This window comes from Zophobas morio, unplaced genomic scaffold (genome assembly GCF_036711695.1).
Source record: "Zophobas morio isolate AGI-343-1 ecotype UQ-CSIRO unplaced genomic scaffold, CSIRO_AGI_Zmor_V1 ptg000021l, whole genome shotgun sequence".
Lineage (NCBI taxonomy): Eukaryota > Metazoa > Arthropoda > Insecta > Coleoptera > Tenebrionidae > Zophobas > Zophobas morio.
This window is the reverse complement of record NW_026972126.1, coordinates 17,205,019-17,221,564: the sequence shown is the minus strand read 5'-3', so window position 1 is coordinate 17,221,564 and position 16,546 is coordinate 17,205,019. Positions and strand designations below refer to the sequence as shown.

Sequence of the window (16,546 nt, the reverse complement as noted above, 5' to 3'; positions counted from 1 at the left end):
GACATCATCATAAAATGCAACACAAGAACGAAATTGGATAACAGTGATGTGGTAATTGAATTCATTTAGAGAAATTAGGTCCCCTCTAAATATTGAAATGAAGATGTCCTTCAACTTGGCCAACGCCAGTTAGTGTTATTAGCTCTGCACGATGTGGTGGATTGTGGCTGCTGTAGCAGCCGTTTCTCTATGGTACTGGTTGTTTATCCGCCCCCACAAATACTGGCTGGAAAGGGGAGTGAAACCAGTAACTTCTGGATTTCTCATGGGGGATACTTTAAGAGCGTTTTTGCGACAGCAGTCTCTTGCAGACATGGTTGAGATGGTTTATAAAACTAGTCCGAATACCAGGTGGGTAAAAATTTTGGCCTCGCTTTAATTGACCGACTATAATCTGTTGGTAATTTAGGTACGCAGGCAGCTACCAGTTTTTTCAACCAATTCTTCTAATCAAGGACCCAGACCTCATCAAGCAAATCACCGTTAAAGACTTCGACCACTTTCTCGACCACCGGAACGTTTTTCCAGAAGACAGCGAGCCAATATTTTCGAAAAATCTTTTCGCATTATCGGGTAAAAAGTGGCGCGACATGCGATCAACACTAAGTCCGGCTTTCACCAGCAGCAAAATGAAGTACATGTTCACTTTAATCTCACAAAGTGGCGAACAATTCGTAAATTATTTTTTGAAAAAAGACGAAAATTTTATTACAGTTGAAATGAAGGGCACTCTTACTAGATTCACTAACGACGTCATCGCCAACACTGCTTTTGGAGTGGAATGCGACTCTTTGAGCGACAGGAACAACGAGTTTTATTTAATGGGAAAAGAAGCCATAAATTTCACCGGTTTTTGGAAAAATTTGAGGTTCTTTGGACTAATCTTAATGCCTAAAATCGCTAAGGTATCAATTTAGGTTGGTAGTAGAGAATATTATTGAGTTGATTTAGTTATACATTTCAGTTTTTTAAACTCACTATATTTTCAAAAGACGTTAGCGACTTTTTCACCAATCTAGTCACAAGTAATATTCAAAGTCGCGAAAAGCATGGAATTGTGAGACCGGATATGATCCATCTTCTCCTCGAAGCTCGAAAAAACGGTCTCAAACACGACGAAAAGCAGCTTGTTCAAGACGCAGGTTTTGCAGCAGTTGAGGAATCAGAAATCCACAAGGACCCTAAAAACACGAAATTAAAAATCACAGACCAAGACATCACCGCACAAGCTTTGGTGTTTTTCTTTGCTGGGTTTGACTCAGTAGCTGCACTCATGTGTTTCATGGCTCACGAACTTGCTGTTAATCCCGACGTCCAGAAAAAGCTTCTCCTGGAAGTAGATGAAACTCTGGACTTTTGTAAGGGTAAAATCACTTATGAGGCGCTTCTTGGTATGAAATACATGGACATGGTTGTGTCTGAAACTTTAAGAAAGTGGCCTAATGCTGTTGTTTCGGATAGAGTTTGCACAAAAGCATACACCATAGAGCCTAAATTTCCAGACGAGGAACCTGTTCATTTGGACATAAATGATGCGGTATCGTTTCCCGTTTATGGTATTCACAGAGATCCTCACTACTATCCAGAACCAGAGCGTTTTGATCCTGAAAGGTTTAACGATGAAAACAAGGTCAATATTAATCCCTACACGTATATGCCTTTTGGGGCCGGACCTAGGAATTGTATTGGTTCTAGGTTTGCTTTACTGGAGACAAAAACGTTATTTTTTTATATTTTGTCACATTTTGAATTAGTTCCTGTGGAGAAGACGCAGATACCTTTAGTTTTAAGTAAGACGCAGCTGAATTTGAGCTCGGAAAATGGGTTCTGGTTAGGACTTAGAAAACGCTGTAAAATTTAAAAATTTACCGTTGTTATATAAAATCAAAAATGAAAATGTTCCTTCACAAATGGGAAATATTTTACCAATTATGTAAGAACCTAATTTTTAATAAAAATTACCTCTCTATTTGCATGATTCCATCTATAAACTACACCACTCTGGATATAGTGAAGTTGGGAAAGGAAATATTTCTGAAAGGCGTAATATTTAAAATATGAAACTTGGGGTAGTTAATTTGGCTCTAAATTTGATAGAAGAATCTGTTAATAATATTGGCAAAAACGAACTATCAGCTAAGATAAAACTGATTTGGGTCAATAACATTCCTTCTAAGAAAAGGAAGGGCGGGTGGGCGGGGCTAGTTCTTGTTAAGATAAGACTAATTTTAGCAAATCACATAGTTTCCAAGAAAATAGAGGGCGGGTGGGCGGGGCTAATATTTGATAAGATAAGACTGATTTTGGCAAATGACATAGCCCCTAAGAAAAGAGAGGGTGGGTGGGTGGGGCTACTACCTGTTGAGATAAAACTAATTTTGGCAAATGACATACCCTCCAAGAAAAGAGACGGTATGTCATTTGCAAAATCAGTTTTATCTGAACAGGTACTAGCCCCGCCCACCCACCCATTCTCTCTTTTCGTCAGTTTACAGGAGGGCATCCTTTTTATTTTTGCAGAAAAAATCGAATAAATTAAACCATGATATATAAGTTCTTCAAATATCGTTTTAACGACTTTGAGATGTATTTTTTTTGTGAAGTGCTTTTTGTATTTCTCTGAATAATAAAACTGGGATTTGGTTTATATTTGTGGTACTCTCTTACTATTATAGAACTTAAAGGGTATGATTTATCTCTATGGGGCCTGAATAAGCTATCAAATCTTTACAAGTACATATCAGGTCAGGTCAGGTCAAGTTCTAAGCCATCATCAATACGTCACCTTGGCGATACGCTCACATCGGATAGAGAGAGAGAGAGAGAGAGCTGCTACCATCGGAAGAAAATGGAATGCCAACAAAGTGGGAGGAAAGGCAAAACGAACATTCACTGATAGAGCTCTTCACAGAAGCCTGTAACGTCTCCATGCCGTGCAACCAAAGAAACCCCAAGCACAAATCTGTCTATTGGTGGAAGCTACATGCAAAAAGAAGCTGCATCCGAAAAGGCAGCAGAAGCGGAAACGCAACTATCTATAGAACGGAAAAACTGAAATGAACAATAGAAACATCAAAGAAAAAAAATGGAAAAGACCGTGCGCAGAAATAAACGAAAACGTCTGGGGCGAGGGATACAGAGTCGCTACAAAAAAACTTAGAACCAAGGAACATCCTCTGGCAATAACTATAGAAAAACGCTTCGAAATAGTAGATACACTATTCCCAAAACACCCGGTAGAAAGGCATAAATGAAGCGAAGAAAAATCTAGAAATAGCTGCTAGGTATCTTAAAAAGAGGCGAATAGCTGTGCCGGACGAAATTCCTGCTGAAGTATTGAACCTCTAGTTTCAGAATCACCAGGGATCCTACTGAATGTGTTCAATTCGGCATTGGAAAAAGTCTTTGCTTCCATATGGAAACGAGCCACTTTAATTCTCCTAAAGAAGGGAAACAAACCAAGTAATCAATCTAGATCGTTCAGACCGATAACAATAAACAGTGAAATTCCACACGGGTCTGTCTTGGGGCCGACCCTGTAGAATATCCAGTATGACAGCATGCTACATCTTCAAATGCCAGAAGGAGCCGAGGTAATTGCGTTTACCGATGAGAGCATACAAGAAAAAACGAGCATAGTGGCAGAAACCACAGAATTCCACCTAAAAAAGGAAAACTAACACTAGCCCGGGAAAAAACAGAGGCTGTGATCTTAGTAGGCCCGAGAAAGTCTCCGAGTCTGGAAAAAAATCAAATAGATCCTTCACAAAACATGTGGAAGAAATAACAACCAAGGCTAGGAAAACAACCATGGCATTATTTAGGAGCATGCCCAACATCGCAGACCCAAACCAATAAAGCAAATCGCAAGTCCTGTGCGCTTCGTCGGAATGGGGGAAGGATCTTAACACAAAGAGAGATGCGGAAAAGGTGTCCGTAATGGACAGGTTGTTGACCCTGAGAGTTATCAGGGCCTACAGAATGGTATCAGAATCGGCTACGATGCCAACCTTGTGCTTGTAAGTGAAAGAAAGAGCCATGGTAAAAAAAGGCATGAACAAAGAGAGATCCATTCTCTACCAAGAGTAGCAGGCCGTGTGGGAAAGTGGCAGATGGACCCATAGACTGATACCAGATATAAGAACATCGACTAAAAGAAACCACGGGGAGGTGGGCTACCATTTGACATAAAGCCTAACAGGGCAGGGTGCTTTCAAGCATCCCTACATAGCCGGAAAAAAGTTGACTCAGCTAACTGTATATACTGCGGAGCAGTACAAGAGACAGCGGAACGTACGCTGTTTCCCTCTAAAAATCATGAAAAGAAAAGAAGAAGACGAAAAAACAAGACAGGCTCAAACTGCATAAGGGAAGTAAAAATAGAGAAAAGGCAGAGGATAGAAAACACAACGATGTCAGGCGGCCGCCGAAAGTAATGCCTAGAGGCAGTTCCCGGTCGGCTTCACAAATCAGGGAGGAGTTTTAGCCAGTAGGAGTCCGGCACTACCCGGAGCATCAGATCCAGTTCCCGGTGCCCATGAAGGGTTTACCCTCCACCACAAAAAAAAGATCTGGTCAGGTCAGGTCAGGTCAGGAAAAGTTTAATGGTGGTGGGAAGGCATCAAAAGCACAGGAAAAGAGGAGAAGAAGAAGAGAAGAAGCATGAAATGGTTGGCCACAAGACATTACGAAGAATAGAAGAAAGAAAAAAGAGTGCGTCGACCCAGGGACACACGGATGGAGTTTTAACTCTGCGTTGTTAATTTATATAAATTTAAAGATGTTTACGAAGTCATTAATTTTCTCTTACAAAATAATAAAAACCAAAAATATGATGGGTTTACATTTTTTAACAAAATGATGAAATAATTAATGATGATGATTGGGTTAATTAAAGTAAATATCCATGTATTGTCAATTGTTGTTTATTATAATAATATTGTATGAAAACAATTAAAGTATAATGTGTAATTTACCTACTAAAGTAACGAGTAAATATTTACAAATGCTATACACCTGATATAAGAATAATTCGTCAAGCAACTTCTGCACCAAGACAGAGTTCCGGGAGTTATCTGTGCATCACTTCTGCAGCCTCAGGGTCGTTGTGGTCTAGATACTCGACACCGACACCGACACCGACACCAAGCTCGTAGCTGGAACTCGACATCCTATTCCGGTGCGTATACGAGTTCTAGAATACGACATTCTTGTTGATGCAAAAAATCAAACCTAAAAAATCTTCCTAAAGAAACTAAAAGTTTCTTATGAACAAAACTAGTAACAAGTCCTTAACTTTCGAATAAAATAAAGAATTAAGAAGTTATAGTAGAGTACCAGTAGATATTAAAACCAGAATGAAAAGATGAAAACAGGATATTTCGAAGAACTACTCACAGAAGAGGAAACTAAACAAGATGAGGAACATCAAACATCAATTACACCAAGAGGCGAACTAGAAGCACTAGAAATCAAGAAAAATGAAGTAGAGGATTGATTTAATCAATAAAATAAATAAAATATCTCTCACAACAACCATGCACATCGAAATATTAACGAAAATAGTGGATTTATTAACGTATTTCTATTCTAAAGAAACATAAACTGAAAATAGGAAGCCTAATTTTAAGGATGCAAGAAATTCAGGTTTGTGAGGGCAACATTATCTATTTAAAGGTAGTATTCATGAAATAGAAAAACTGAATCATGTCCTAAGTGACCAAATATGAAATTCCACGACTGGCATCTACATGTTTTTTTCGGATTTAAATACGGCGCTTGTCATATTTAAACCCGCACCTGGGGTTGGCGAGTCGAATGAAAGTAATGAAATAAAGGTCACCGAGTCGGACATTTAGAACGACATCGATTTTAAACGATTATTCAAATAAACACACAATTTAACAGCGGTCACAGTGACTAACGTACCGATACATTTAATCATTACAAAGGTAAATATTAAATAACAACATAAAAGGTAGATTTGACATCAAAATATAATGCAGAAAATTCCAGCATCAACACCTCGTTGTTCAATATGAACAAATTAGTAAGTATTTTAGAAGTATCCACTTGGACATCAAACGTGACAAAATTTAAGTTTACGTAACTCTAGCCAAAATTACATTTTTTAATTCGTGAGAATACTTATGTTCATTTTCGTTGATACAAACATATGTGTAACCTTGGAAACATGGTGCAATATTGCGAGCAAGGACAAAACGAACTGCTTCTTCCTCCAAAACATTGTCAAAATGTGAATTAACGCAGTTGTTTATGTGAAATCACCAGTTAGTCGACAGGAATTAGATATTTTTCATTTTCCCAATCGATTATCCACTCTTGCGTCATCATTACATCTGATTGCAAGATAAATAAGTATAAGCTAGAATGACACCGACACTCAGTTGTAAAAAGCTTATTGATATGAACATACCCTTCAACTAGAGAATTATCAGCTACCACACTTTGTTTATTTGGTGCCCTTAAGTGTACGCGATGTGGTGGATCCTGGCTCCTGTAGCAGCCGCTGCTCTGTGGTACTGGTTGTTCATCCGCCCCCAAAAGTACTGGCTGGAAAGAGGGATGAAGCCGCCAACTGTAGCATTTCTTTGGGGGGAGACTGTGGGAGCGTTTTCGCAAAAAGGGTCTTATGCAGATATGGTCGAGAAGGTCTACAAAACTTGTCCAAACCCCAGGTTTTTTTAACGCATTTATTTAATAAAACACTAACTATTTGTACTTTAGGTACGCAGGCAACTACCAGCTTTTTATACCAACTCTTCTTGTGAAAGACCCGGAACTCATCAAACAAATCACTGTCAAAGACTTTGATCACTTCGTGGACCACCGAAGTCTTTTTCCAGAAGGCAGTGACCCCCTTTGGTCCAGAAATCTTTTTTCATTAACTGGGAAAAGATGGCGCGACATGCGATCAACACTCAGTCCGGCTTTCACGAGTAGCAAAATGAAGTACATGTTCACTTTAATCTCACAGAGTGGCGAACAGTTCGTACAATATTTTTTGAAAAAGAACGAAGACCTTATTACGGTTGAAATGAAAGATACGTTCACCAGATTCACTAACGACGTCATCGCCAATACTGCTTTTGGAGTAGAATGTGATTCTTTGACCGATAGAGACAACGAGTTTTATCTGATGGGAAAAGAAGCCACAAATTTTAGTGGCTTCTGGATAAGTATCAGATTCCTGGTGGTAATGTTAATGCCTAAGGTGTTCCAGGTGGGTTCGTGATAATTTCGACTATTTATGATTTACTATATATACGTTTTTCTTTTAGTTTTTTAAAATGACTCTATTTTCAAAAGAAGTCGGCCACTTTTTCACTAATCTAGTCAAGAGCAATATCCAAAGCCGCGAAAAACACGGAACTGTAAGACCCGACATGATCCATCTTCTTCTAGAGGCTCGAAAAAATGGCTTCAAACATGACGAAACCCAACCTATCCAAGACACAGGTTTTGCCACAGTGATAGAATCTGAAATACCTAAACACAAACCCCAAAATCACCAAAACGGAGATTACAGATCAAGACATCACAGCGCAAGCTTTAGTTTTCTTCTTTGCTGGTTTTGATTCAGTGTCTGCACTCATGTGTTTCATGGCACACGAACTAGCTGCTAATCCAGACGTCCAAGAAAGACTTATCAACGAAGTAGACGAAACTGTGGAAGTTTGTCAAGAAAAATTAACTTACGAAGCTCTTCTTTCGATGAAATATATGGACATGGTGGTCTCGGAAACTTTAAGAAAGTGGCCTAATGCAGTTGTTTCTGACAGAGTCTGCACTAAACCCTACACCATCGAGCCTAAATATCCAGACGAGACACCCGTTCACTTGAAAATAAAGGATTCAGTGTGGTTTCCCGTTTTTGGTATTCATAGAGATCCTCAGTATTATCCAGAACCAGAACGTTTTGACCCTGAAAGGTTTAACGACGAGAACAAGGTCAACATTAAGCCATACACGTTTATGCCTTTTGGAACCGGACCTAGGAATTGTATTGGTTCTAGGTTTGCTCTCTTGGAGACGAAAACATTATTTTTTTATATTTTATCACATTTTGAAATAGTTCCTGTCGAGAAGACACAAATACCTTTAGTTTTAAGTAAGACGCAGTTAACTCTGAACGCGGAAAATGGGTTCTGGTTAGGACTTAAAAAACGTTGTAAAGCCTAAAATTTTGTCATTGTTTGTAGATACTTAGTTTATGATGCTTGAATAAAAATCATTTCTACATTTGCGCTATGTTTTTAATGCACGATTAACTAGCTGCACCAAATGAAACCGGCAGCTGGTAGCTATATGGAAGTACCTGGTCATGGCGAAAGAAATTGTCGACGAATTGATCTAAACTGTTACTGCTGAGGTGTATCTATTGAAATTGATGGCGATTTGGAGAAAGTAAATGACTAAAAACAAGAAGAAGAAGAAGAAGAAGAAGAAGAAAATGAGAAAGAGTAAGAAAACAGGCAAAGGATAAGATTATCGGTTACTAGCTTAAGAAGAGCGTGGTTTCAACATATCCCACCTTTGGACTGAAAATCAAAAGAATGTTCTTAAAATAATATGTAGTTTCATGGTGTTCGAACCACCACACAAGAAATGTGAAGTGAAATCTCCCTGAACACACATGCTGTTCTCATAGTTGCGATAATACAAGTGATTGCCAAAACTCACCTGAAAATAGTTGCAACTCTGGAAATAGTGAAGTTGGAAACATAAACATTTCTGAAAATAACAACAATGTTGTATTACAATTATATAACATCAGGTCAGGTCAAGTCAGTTCAGGTCACGTCAGCTCACCTCAGGTCAGATTATGTCAGATCAAAAATATAACAATTTAAACTAAGATCAAGCCAGGTCAAGTTAGGTCAAGTCAGGTCAGATAAGGCAGGTCATGAAAGGTCAGTTAGATAAAGCAGGTTAGGTCGGCTCAGGTCAGATCAAAATTGTAAGGAATTTAATATTAATTTATAAATGTGGATTCATTATCTCAAAAATCGTCAAAATTTTCTCTACCTTCGTCATAATCAATTTATGTCCACATCAAACACGTTTATAAAACTCAACTTCCACAAAGATGTTTCATTGCAATAAAAATAAAAGTTTCCCACCCTCCCACCCATTTTTTAATGCGTTGTCTATAACAAAAAAGGAAACCTCATTTCATGAAATTTTCCTAAATATTAGCTTTTAATGTAGAAAAAAAAGTAATATAATTATTACTAATTTGTCTCATACTGGAATTTTTGAACTAGTATTTTTTTTGTTTAAAAAAAACATTATTCTCATTAAAAAAAAAACAATATATATTTTCTTGAATTTTAAGCTTGTCCAAGGTAAAAAAGTAACAATTCTGGACTTTATAAACGACTTCAGTGTGAAAAAGTGTGCCACAGATACGTCCATGTTTTTTTTAATTCTTCAAAAATTCGTCAAAATTTTATAAATTTTGAAAAGTATTTGTTGTTCTGGACCGCCAATGCCATGATTTATTTCGTTAAGCATAGCTTTTACTTAAATATGGAGGACATGGAGTGAAATTCATGTTCATTTTCTCAAAAATCGTCAAAATAATCTATTGCAATAAAAATAATAGTTCGCCACTCTCCCACCCATTTTTTATACTTACGTTGTCTATAACAAAAAAGAAAACCCCATTTGATGAAATTTTCATACTCGTAGTCAGATATCTAATTTTTTTTTCATGAAAAGAAAAACTACTGTTCTCATTAAAAAAAGGGAATACACAAATGTGCCATAGATAAGTCTATTTTTTTTAATTTTTCAAAAATTTGTCGAAATTTTATAAATTTTGAAAACTGTCTGTTGTTCCCGACGGCAAATGTCATGATTTATTTCGTTAAGCTTTGCTGATACTTAAAAATGGAGGACCTCGTGTCAAATTTAATATTCATTGTTTCGAAAATCGTCAAAATTTTCTGTTCCAAATCAAGCATTAACAAAAGTTCTGCACCATATCTCACGTACCTTTGTCAAAAGCAATTTATTTCCAGTTCAGACAGGTCTACGAAACTCAACTTCTACAAAGATGCTCCATTGCAATCAAAATAAAAGTTCCCCACCCTCCTACCCATCTTTTAGTGCGTTGTCTATAACAAAAAAGAAAATCCCATTTCATGAAATTTCCCTAAACCAAAGTTAGATAGATATCTATATTTTTTTTCATGAAAAGAAAAACTTTTCTTGTCATAAAAAAAGACAATACACATTTTCTTGAATGTTGAGCTTGTCGAAGATAAAAACATAACACTTTTGGACTTTCTAAACAATATCAGTGTGAGAAGATGTGCCACAGATACGTTTAATTTTTTTTAAATTTTCAAAAATTGTAATTTTTTAAAAAAAGAGAATACATTTTTTTTTAATGTTGAACTTGTTGAAGACAAAAAAAATAACACTTCTGGACTTTCTCTACAACACCAGTGTGAGAAAATGTTCCATAGATACGTCAATATTTTTTTAAATTTTTCAAAAATTCGTCAAAATTTTATAAATTTTGAAAACTGGTTGTTGTTCCGGACCGCGAATGCATGATTTATTTCGTTAAGCATTGCTGCTACTTAAATATGGAGAACATAGCGGGAAATTCGTATTCATTTTCTCAAAAATCGTCAAAATTTTCTCACCGTCTCTACCTTCGTCATAAGCAATTTATGTCCACATCAAACACGTTTATAAAACTTAACTTCCACAAAGATGTTTCATTGCAATAAAAATAAAAGTTTCCCACCTTCCCACCCATTTTTTAATGTGTTGTCTATAACAAAAAAGGAAACCTCATTTCATGAAATTTTCCTAAATATTAGCTTTTAATGTAGAAAAAAAAGTAATATCATTATTACTGATTTGTCTCATACTAGAATTTTTGAACTAGTAATTTTTTTTTTTTTGATAAAAAAAAACATTATTCTCATTAAAAAAAAGACAATATATATTTTCTTGAATTTTAAGCTTGTCCAATATAAAAAAGTAACACTTTATAAACGACATCAGTGTGAAAAAGTGTGGCACAGATACGTCCAATTTTTTTTTACTTCTTCAAAAATTCGTCAAAATTTTATAAATTTTGAAAAGTATTTGTTGTTCTGGACCGCCAATGCCATGATTTATTTCGTTAAGCATAGCTCTTACTTAAATATGCAGGACATGGCGTGAAATTCATGTTCATTTTCTCAAAAATCGTCAAAATTTTCTATTGCAGATCAGGTATTAAAAAAAAAATCTGCATCGTCTCTACCTTCGTCATAAAGTCATAAGCAATTTATTTCCACATCAAACACGTCTATAAAACTCAACTTCCACAAGGATGTTTCATTCGAACAAAAATAAAATTTCCCCACCCCTCCCACCCATCTTTAAATGCGTTGTCAATAGCAAAAAAGAAAACCCCATTTCATGAAATTTTCCTAAACCAAACCTTTTTATTTAGAAAAAAAAATAGTAATATCATCACTGATTTATCGTATGTTAAAATTTTTTAACGAGTTAGATATTTAAATACGTATAGGAGAATTTTTTTTCTGAAAAGAAAAACTATTCTTCTCATTTAAAAAAAATACACATTTTCTTGAATGTTAAGGTTGACGAAAATCAAAAAAAAATAACATTTCTGGACCTTCTAAACAACATCAGTATGAGTCACAGTTACGTCTAATTTTTTTTTTTTTAATTTTTCAAAAATTCGTCAAAATTTTATAAATTTTAAAAACTGCTGTTCCTGACCGCAAATGCCATGATTTATTTCGTTAAGCATTGGTGATACTTAAAAATGGAGGACCTGATGTGAAATTTCATATTAATTTTCTCAAAAATCGTCAAAATTTTCTGTTGCAGATCAAGTATTGAAAAAAATTCCACACCTTCTCTATCTTCTTCATAAACAATTTATTTCCTGATAAAACACGTCTATAAAACTCAACTTCCACAAAGATGTTTCATTGCAATAAAAATAATAGTTCGCCACCCTCCCACCCATTTTTTATACGTTGTCTATAACAAAAAAGAAAACCCCATTTGATGAAATTTTCATACTCGTAGTTAGATAACTAATTTTTTTTCATGAAAAGAAAAACTATTGTTCTCAAAAAAAGAAAATACACACTTTTTTAATGTTGAACTTGTTGAAGATAAAAAAATACCAGTTCTGGACTTTCTCTACAACATCAGTGTGAGAAAATGTGCCATAAATAAGTCTATTTTTTTTAATTTTTCAAAAATTTGTCGAAATTTTATAAATTTTGAAAACTGTCTGTTGTTCCCGACGGCAAATGTCATGATTTATTTCGTTAAGCTTTGCTGACAGTTAAAAATGGAGGACCTCGTGTCAAATTTAACATTCATTATTTCGAAAATCGTCAAAATTTTCTGTTCCAAATCAAGCATTAAAAAAAATTCTGCACCATATCTCACGTACCTTTGTCAAAAGCAATTTATTTCCAGATCAGACAGGTCTACAAAACTCAACTTCTACGAAGATGCTCCACTGCAATCAAAATAAAAGTTCCCCACCCTCCTACCCATCTTTTAATGCGTTGTCTATAACAAAAAAGAAAATCCCATTTCATGAAATTTTCCTAAACCAAAACTTTTTATTTAGAAAAAAAATAATAATACAATCACTGATTTGTCGTATATTAATATTTTTGAATTAGTTAGATAGATATCTATATTTTTTTTTCATGAAAAGAAAAACTTTTCTTGTCATAAAAAAAGACAATACACATTTTCTTGATTGTTGAACTTGTCGAAGATAAAAACATAACACTTTTCGACTTTCTAAACAATATCAGTGTGAGAAGATGTGCCACAAATACGTTTAATTTTTTTTAATTTTTCAAAAATTGTAATTTTTTAAAAAAAGAGAATACATCTTTTTTTCTAATGTTGAACTTGTTGAAGACAAACAAAATAACACTTCTGGACTTTCTCTACAACACCAGTGTGAGAAAATGTTCCATAGATACGTCAATATTTTTTTCAATTTTTCAAAAATTCGCCAAAATTTTAGAACTTTTGAAAACTGGTTGTTATTTCGGACCGCGAATGCCATGATTTATTTCGTTAAGCATTGCTGTTACTTAAATATGGAGGGCATAGCGGGAAATTCATATTCATTTTCTCAAAAATTGTCAAAATTTTCTATTGCAAATCAGATACGTCTATACAACTCAACTTACACAAAAATGTTTCATTGCAATAAAACTAAAAGTTTCCTACCCTCCCACCCATCTTTTAATGCGTTGTCTATAGGAAAAAGGAAAACCCCATTTCATGAAATTTTCCTTAACCAAACCTTTTTATTTAGAAAAAAAAAAATAATATAGTAGTTAGATATTTTAATACTTTTTTGATGAAAAGAAAAACGATTCTTCTCATTACTAAGGGAAATTGAGTCGCTTAAATAACTCCCTCAGTCCCTCTGCCATTCCAGTTCCAATGGGGTGCACTCCGCACAAGCACGGACAATATGAACTGTATTTGAAACATATGACCGAACCAAAGGGAAACATGTTGTCTCACTGTCTCAGAACATGTGTACTTCAACTGTTCATAGTTCGAAAGAACATTAAAGAATTTCACTGTTAGCACGTTCCGATAGCAAGCACCTGTGTTAAAAGAAAATGAAATTTGATTGATTTTGTTTCCTCAAAACAGAGGAGAGGACTAATTCAGTTAATTAAGCTACAACGGGGACTTATTTTATTATTAGGTATTGAATATAGGCAGGAGCGACATTACTGTATTTTTAAATTTTCCAAACAATGAATGGGGTGAACTGTTCTTGATTTGAGAAAAAAAAGCTGAGGCCAGCTGAGATTAATATTTGGATAATTAATCCCTATTACAAAGATTTTTGAATACATCACAATATGTTCATTTTCGTTGATCTGATATAAATAATGTGTATGACCTTAGACAGATGATGCAATATTACGAGCTGACCTGTCCAAATGATAATGGAGTTAACAACAGAAGTTACTGAACCGTGTCTACGCGTTTGATCTGCGAACTGCTTCTCCCTCCAGAAAATTATCAACACATGAATTAAACCAGTTGCTATTGTAGTTTTGTTTTGAACAGACAAGTCCACCACAACAACGCAACGAGACAAACCACAAGATTATCATTAATTAATACCACAAAATTCAGCCAGAGATAACAATATTGCAAGAAAAAAACACCAGTCGAATCACCAATTAGTCAACAGGAATTAGGTATTTTACATTTCCCGTTTCAAGTTTCCATTGTTGCGTCATTATACCTGATTGGAAGATAAATATAGGGCAGAGTAAACCAGACACTTAGTCAGAAAAGTTGAAATGAAGGTGTCCTTCAACTTGACAATCACTATTATCAACCACTCTTTGTTTATTTAGTGTCTATAAGTGTGCGCAATGTGGTGGATCCTGGCTGCTGCAGCAGCCGTTGCTCTGTGGTACTGGTTGTTCATCTACCCCCATAAGTACTGGCTAAAAAGGGGGGTGAAGCCGAGAACTTCAGGATTTCTTTTGGGAGATACTCTGGGGACGTTTTTACAAAAACAGGCTTTTGCAGATATGGTCAAGGAAGTTTATGAAACTTGTCCAAACCCCAGGTGGGTAACACTTGTCTATAACTACCACAGTCGTAAAATGTGATTTTTAGGTACGCAGGCAGCTACCAGTTTTTTCTACCAAGCCTTCTAATCAAAGATCCGGAACTCATCAAACAAATCACTGTCAAAGACTTCGAGCACTTTGTGGACCATCGAAGCCTTTTTCCAGAAGGCAGCGATCCCCTTTGGTCCAGAAACCTTTTTTCATTGACTGGGAAAAGATGGCGCGACATGCGATCAACACTCAGCCCGGCTTTCACCAGTAGCAAAATGAAGTACATGTTCACTTTAATCTCACAAAGTGGTGAACAGTTCGTACAATATTTTTTGAAAAAGAACGAAGACGTTGTTACTGTTGAAATGAAAGATACGTTCACCAGATTCACTAACGACGTCATCGCCAATACTGCTTTTGGAGTAGAATGTGATTCTTTGACCGATAGAGACAACGAGTTTTATTTGATGGGAAAAGATGTCACAAATTTTAATGGCGTTTGGAAGAATCTCAGATTCTTGTTGATAATTTTAATGCCTAGGGTGTTCCAGGTGGGTTCGTGATACTGTCAACTATTTATGATTTACTGTATCTATGTTTTCTTTTTAGTTTTTTAAAATGACACTATTTTCAAAAGAAGTCGGCAACTTTTTCACTAATCTAGTCAAGAGCAATATCCAAAGTCGCGAGAAACACGGAATTGTAAGACCCGACATGATCCACCTTCTTCTAGAAGCTCGAAAAAATGGACTCAAACACGACGAAACTCAACCCCTCCAAGACACAGGTTTTGCCACTGTGACAGAATCTGAAATCAACACAAACCCCAAAAATACCAAAACAGAGATTACAGATCAAGACATCACAGCGCAAGCTTTAGTTTTCTTCTTTGCTGGTTTTGATTCAGTGTCTGCACTCATGTGTTTCATGGCTCACGAACTAGCTGCCAATCCAGACGTCCAAGACAGACTAATCAAAGAAGTAGATGAAACTCTGGAACTTTGTCAAGACAAATTAACTTATGAGGCGCTTCTTTCCATGAAATATATGGACATGGTGGTCTGTGAAACTCTGAGAAAATGGCCCAACGCTGTTGCTTCTGATAGAGTTTGCACGAAACCCTACACCATCGAGCCTAAATATCCAGACGAGAAACCCGTTCACTTGAAAATAAAGGACGCAGTGTGGTTTCCTGTTTTTGGTATTCACAGAGATCCTCAGTATTATCCAGAACCAGAACGTTTTGATCCTGAAAGGTTTAACGACGAGAACAAAGTCAACATTAGTCCTTACACGTACATGCCTTTTGGCGTCGGACCTAGGAATTGTATTGGTTCCAGGTTTGCTCTCCTGGAAACTAAAACGCTATTTTTTTATATTTTGTCACACTTTGAAATAGTTCCAGTGGAGAAAACTCAAATACCGTTAGTTTTGAGTAAGAAACAGTTGAATATGGCTGCTGAAAACGGCTTCTGGTTAGGGCTGAAACGTCGCCAAAAATAAAAAGGTTCGTAGATGTATACACAGTTAAGTGTTGGTTTTAATAAAAATCTTTCCACCGTCACACGTTTTTTTTTTACATGACTAACTAACGAAGAAAAAACAAGGAAAAAAACTTGAATCGCATTCTTATAATTACTCCGATTTACAAAGTACAACAACTTATAGAAATTACTGGGTACTTATAACATATCAGAATCAATGTCGATGACAAATTACAGAGTGATAAATTTGTCATAACAAGGTTGCAGCAATGTCATGGATTAAAGTGTGCATGTATCTCTAAAAAAGTCGTCTTAGAACTTGTGAAATATTAAGTCACTTTTTTACGGTTTACACAGAGTACTACTTCTAGAAGATTTGGCAAAAAAAATGTAAACATACTGTTATCAGTAAATGTTACT

At 35.8% G+C, this 16,546-nt stretch overlaps 2 protein-coding genes and 1 pseudogene across 3 annotated transcripts; all 3 read left to right on the top strand.

Annotated features, from left to right (window-relative positions):
- Window positions 1-142: 142 nt before the first annotated feature.
- Window positions 143-1,969, top strand: LOC135131639 (cytochrome P450 9e2-like). Its single transcript, XM_064059475.1, has 3 exons — window positions 143-351; window positions 410-905; window positions 965-1,969. The coding sequence occupies exons 1-3, from the start codon at window positions 152-154 to the stop codon at window positions 1,859-1,861; spliced, it is 1,593 nt and encodes a 530-aa protein (XP_063915545.1). The 5' UTR covers window positions 143-151; the 3' UTR covers window positions 1,862-1,969.
- Window positions 1,970-5,818: 3,849 nt separating this feature from the next.
- On the top strand, window positions 5,819-8,266 carry LOC135132652 (cytochrome P450 9e2-like; annotated as a pseudogene).
- Window positions 8,267-14,096: 5,830 nt separating this feature from the next.
- LOC135131644 (cytochrome P450 9e2-like) lies at window positions 14,097-16,206 on the top strand. 2 transcript variants are annotated; one of them, XM_064059485.1, is made up of 4 exons: window positions 14,097-14,267; window positions 14,440-14,647; window positions 14,698-15,193; window positions 15,252-16,206. In XM_064059485.1, the coding sequence occupies exons 2-4, from the start codon at window positions 14,448-14,450 to the stop codon at window positions 16,143-16,145; spliced, it is 1,590 nt and encodes a 529-aa protein (XP_063915555.1). In that variant the 5' UTR covers window positions 14,097-14,267; window positions 14,440-14,447; the 3' UTR covers window positions 16,146-16,206. The 2 variants fall into 2 exon arrangements, with proteins under 2 accessions (XP_063915555.1, XP_063915554.1); XM_064059484.1 differs by having other exon boundaries at window positions 14,430-14,647.
- Window positions 16,207-16,546: the final 340 nt, after the last annotated feature.

Excerpts from the sequence above, each read along its gene's own strand:
- LOC135131639 (XM_064059475.1), top strand. The coding sequence starts at position 152 with ATGTGGTGGATTGTGGCTGCTGTAGCAGCCGTTTCTCTATGGTACTGG. Across the intron at positions 352-409 it reads AAAACTAGTCCGAATACCAG|GTACGCAGGCAGCTACCAGT; the intron begins GTGGGTAAAAAT and ends TTGGTAATTTAG. Across the intron at positions 906-964 it reads TAATGCCTAAAATCGCTAAG|TTTTTTAAACTCACTATATT; the intron begins GTATCAATTTAG and ends TATACATTTCAG.
- LOC135131644 (XM_064059485.1), top strand. The coding sequence starts at position 14,448 with ATGTGGTGGATCCTGGCTGCTGCAGCAGCCGTTGCTCTGTGGTACTGG. Across the intron at positions 14,648-14,697 it reads GAAACTTGTCCAAACCCCAG|GTACGCAGGCAGCTACCAGT; the intron begins GTGGGTAACACT and ends TGTGATTTTTAG. Across the intron at positions 15,194-15,251 it reads TAATGCCTAGGGTGTTCCAG|TTTTTTAAAATGACACTATT; the intron begins GTGGGTTCGTGA and ends TTTTCTTTTTAG.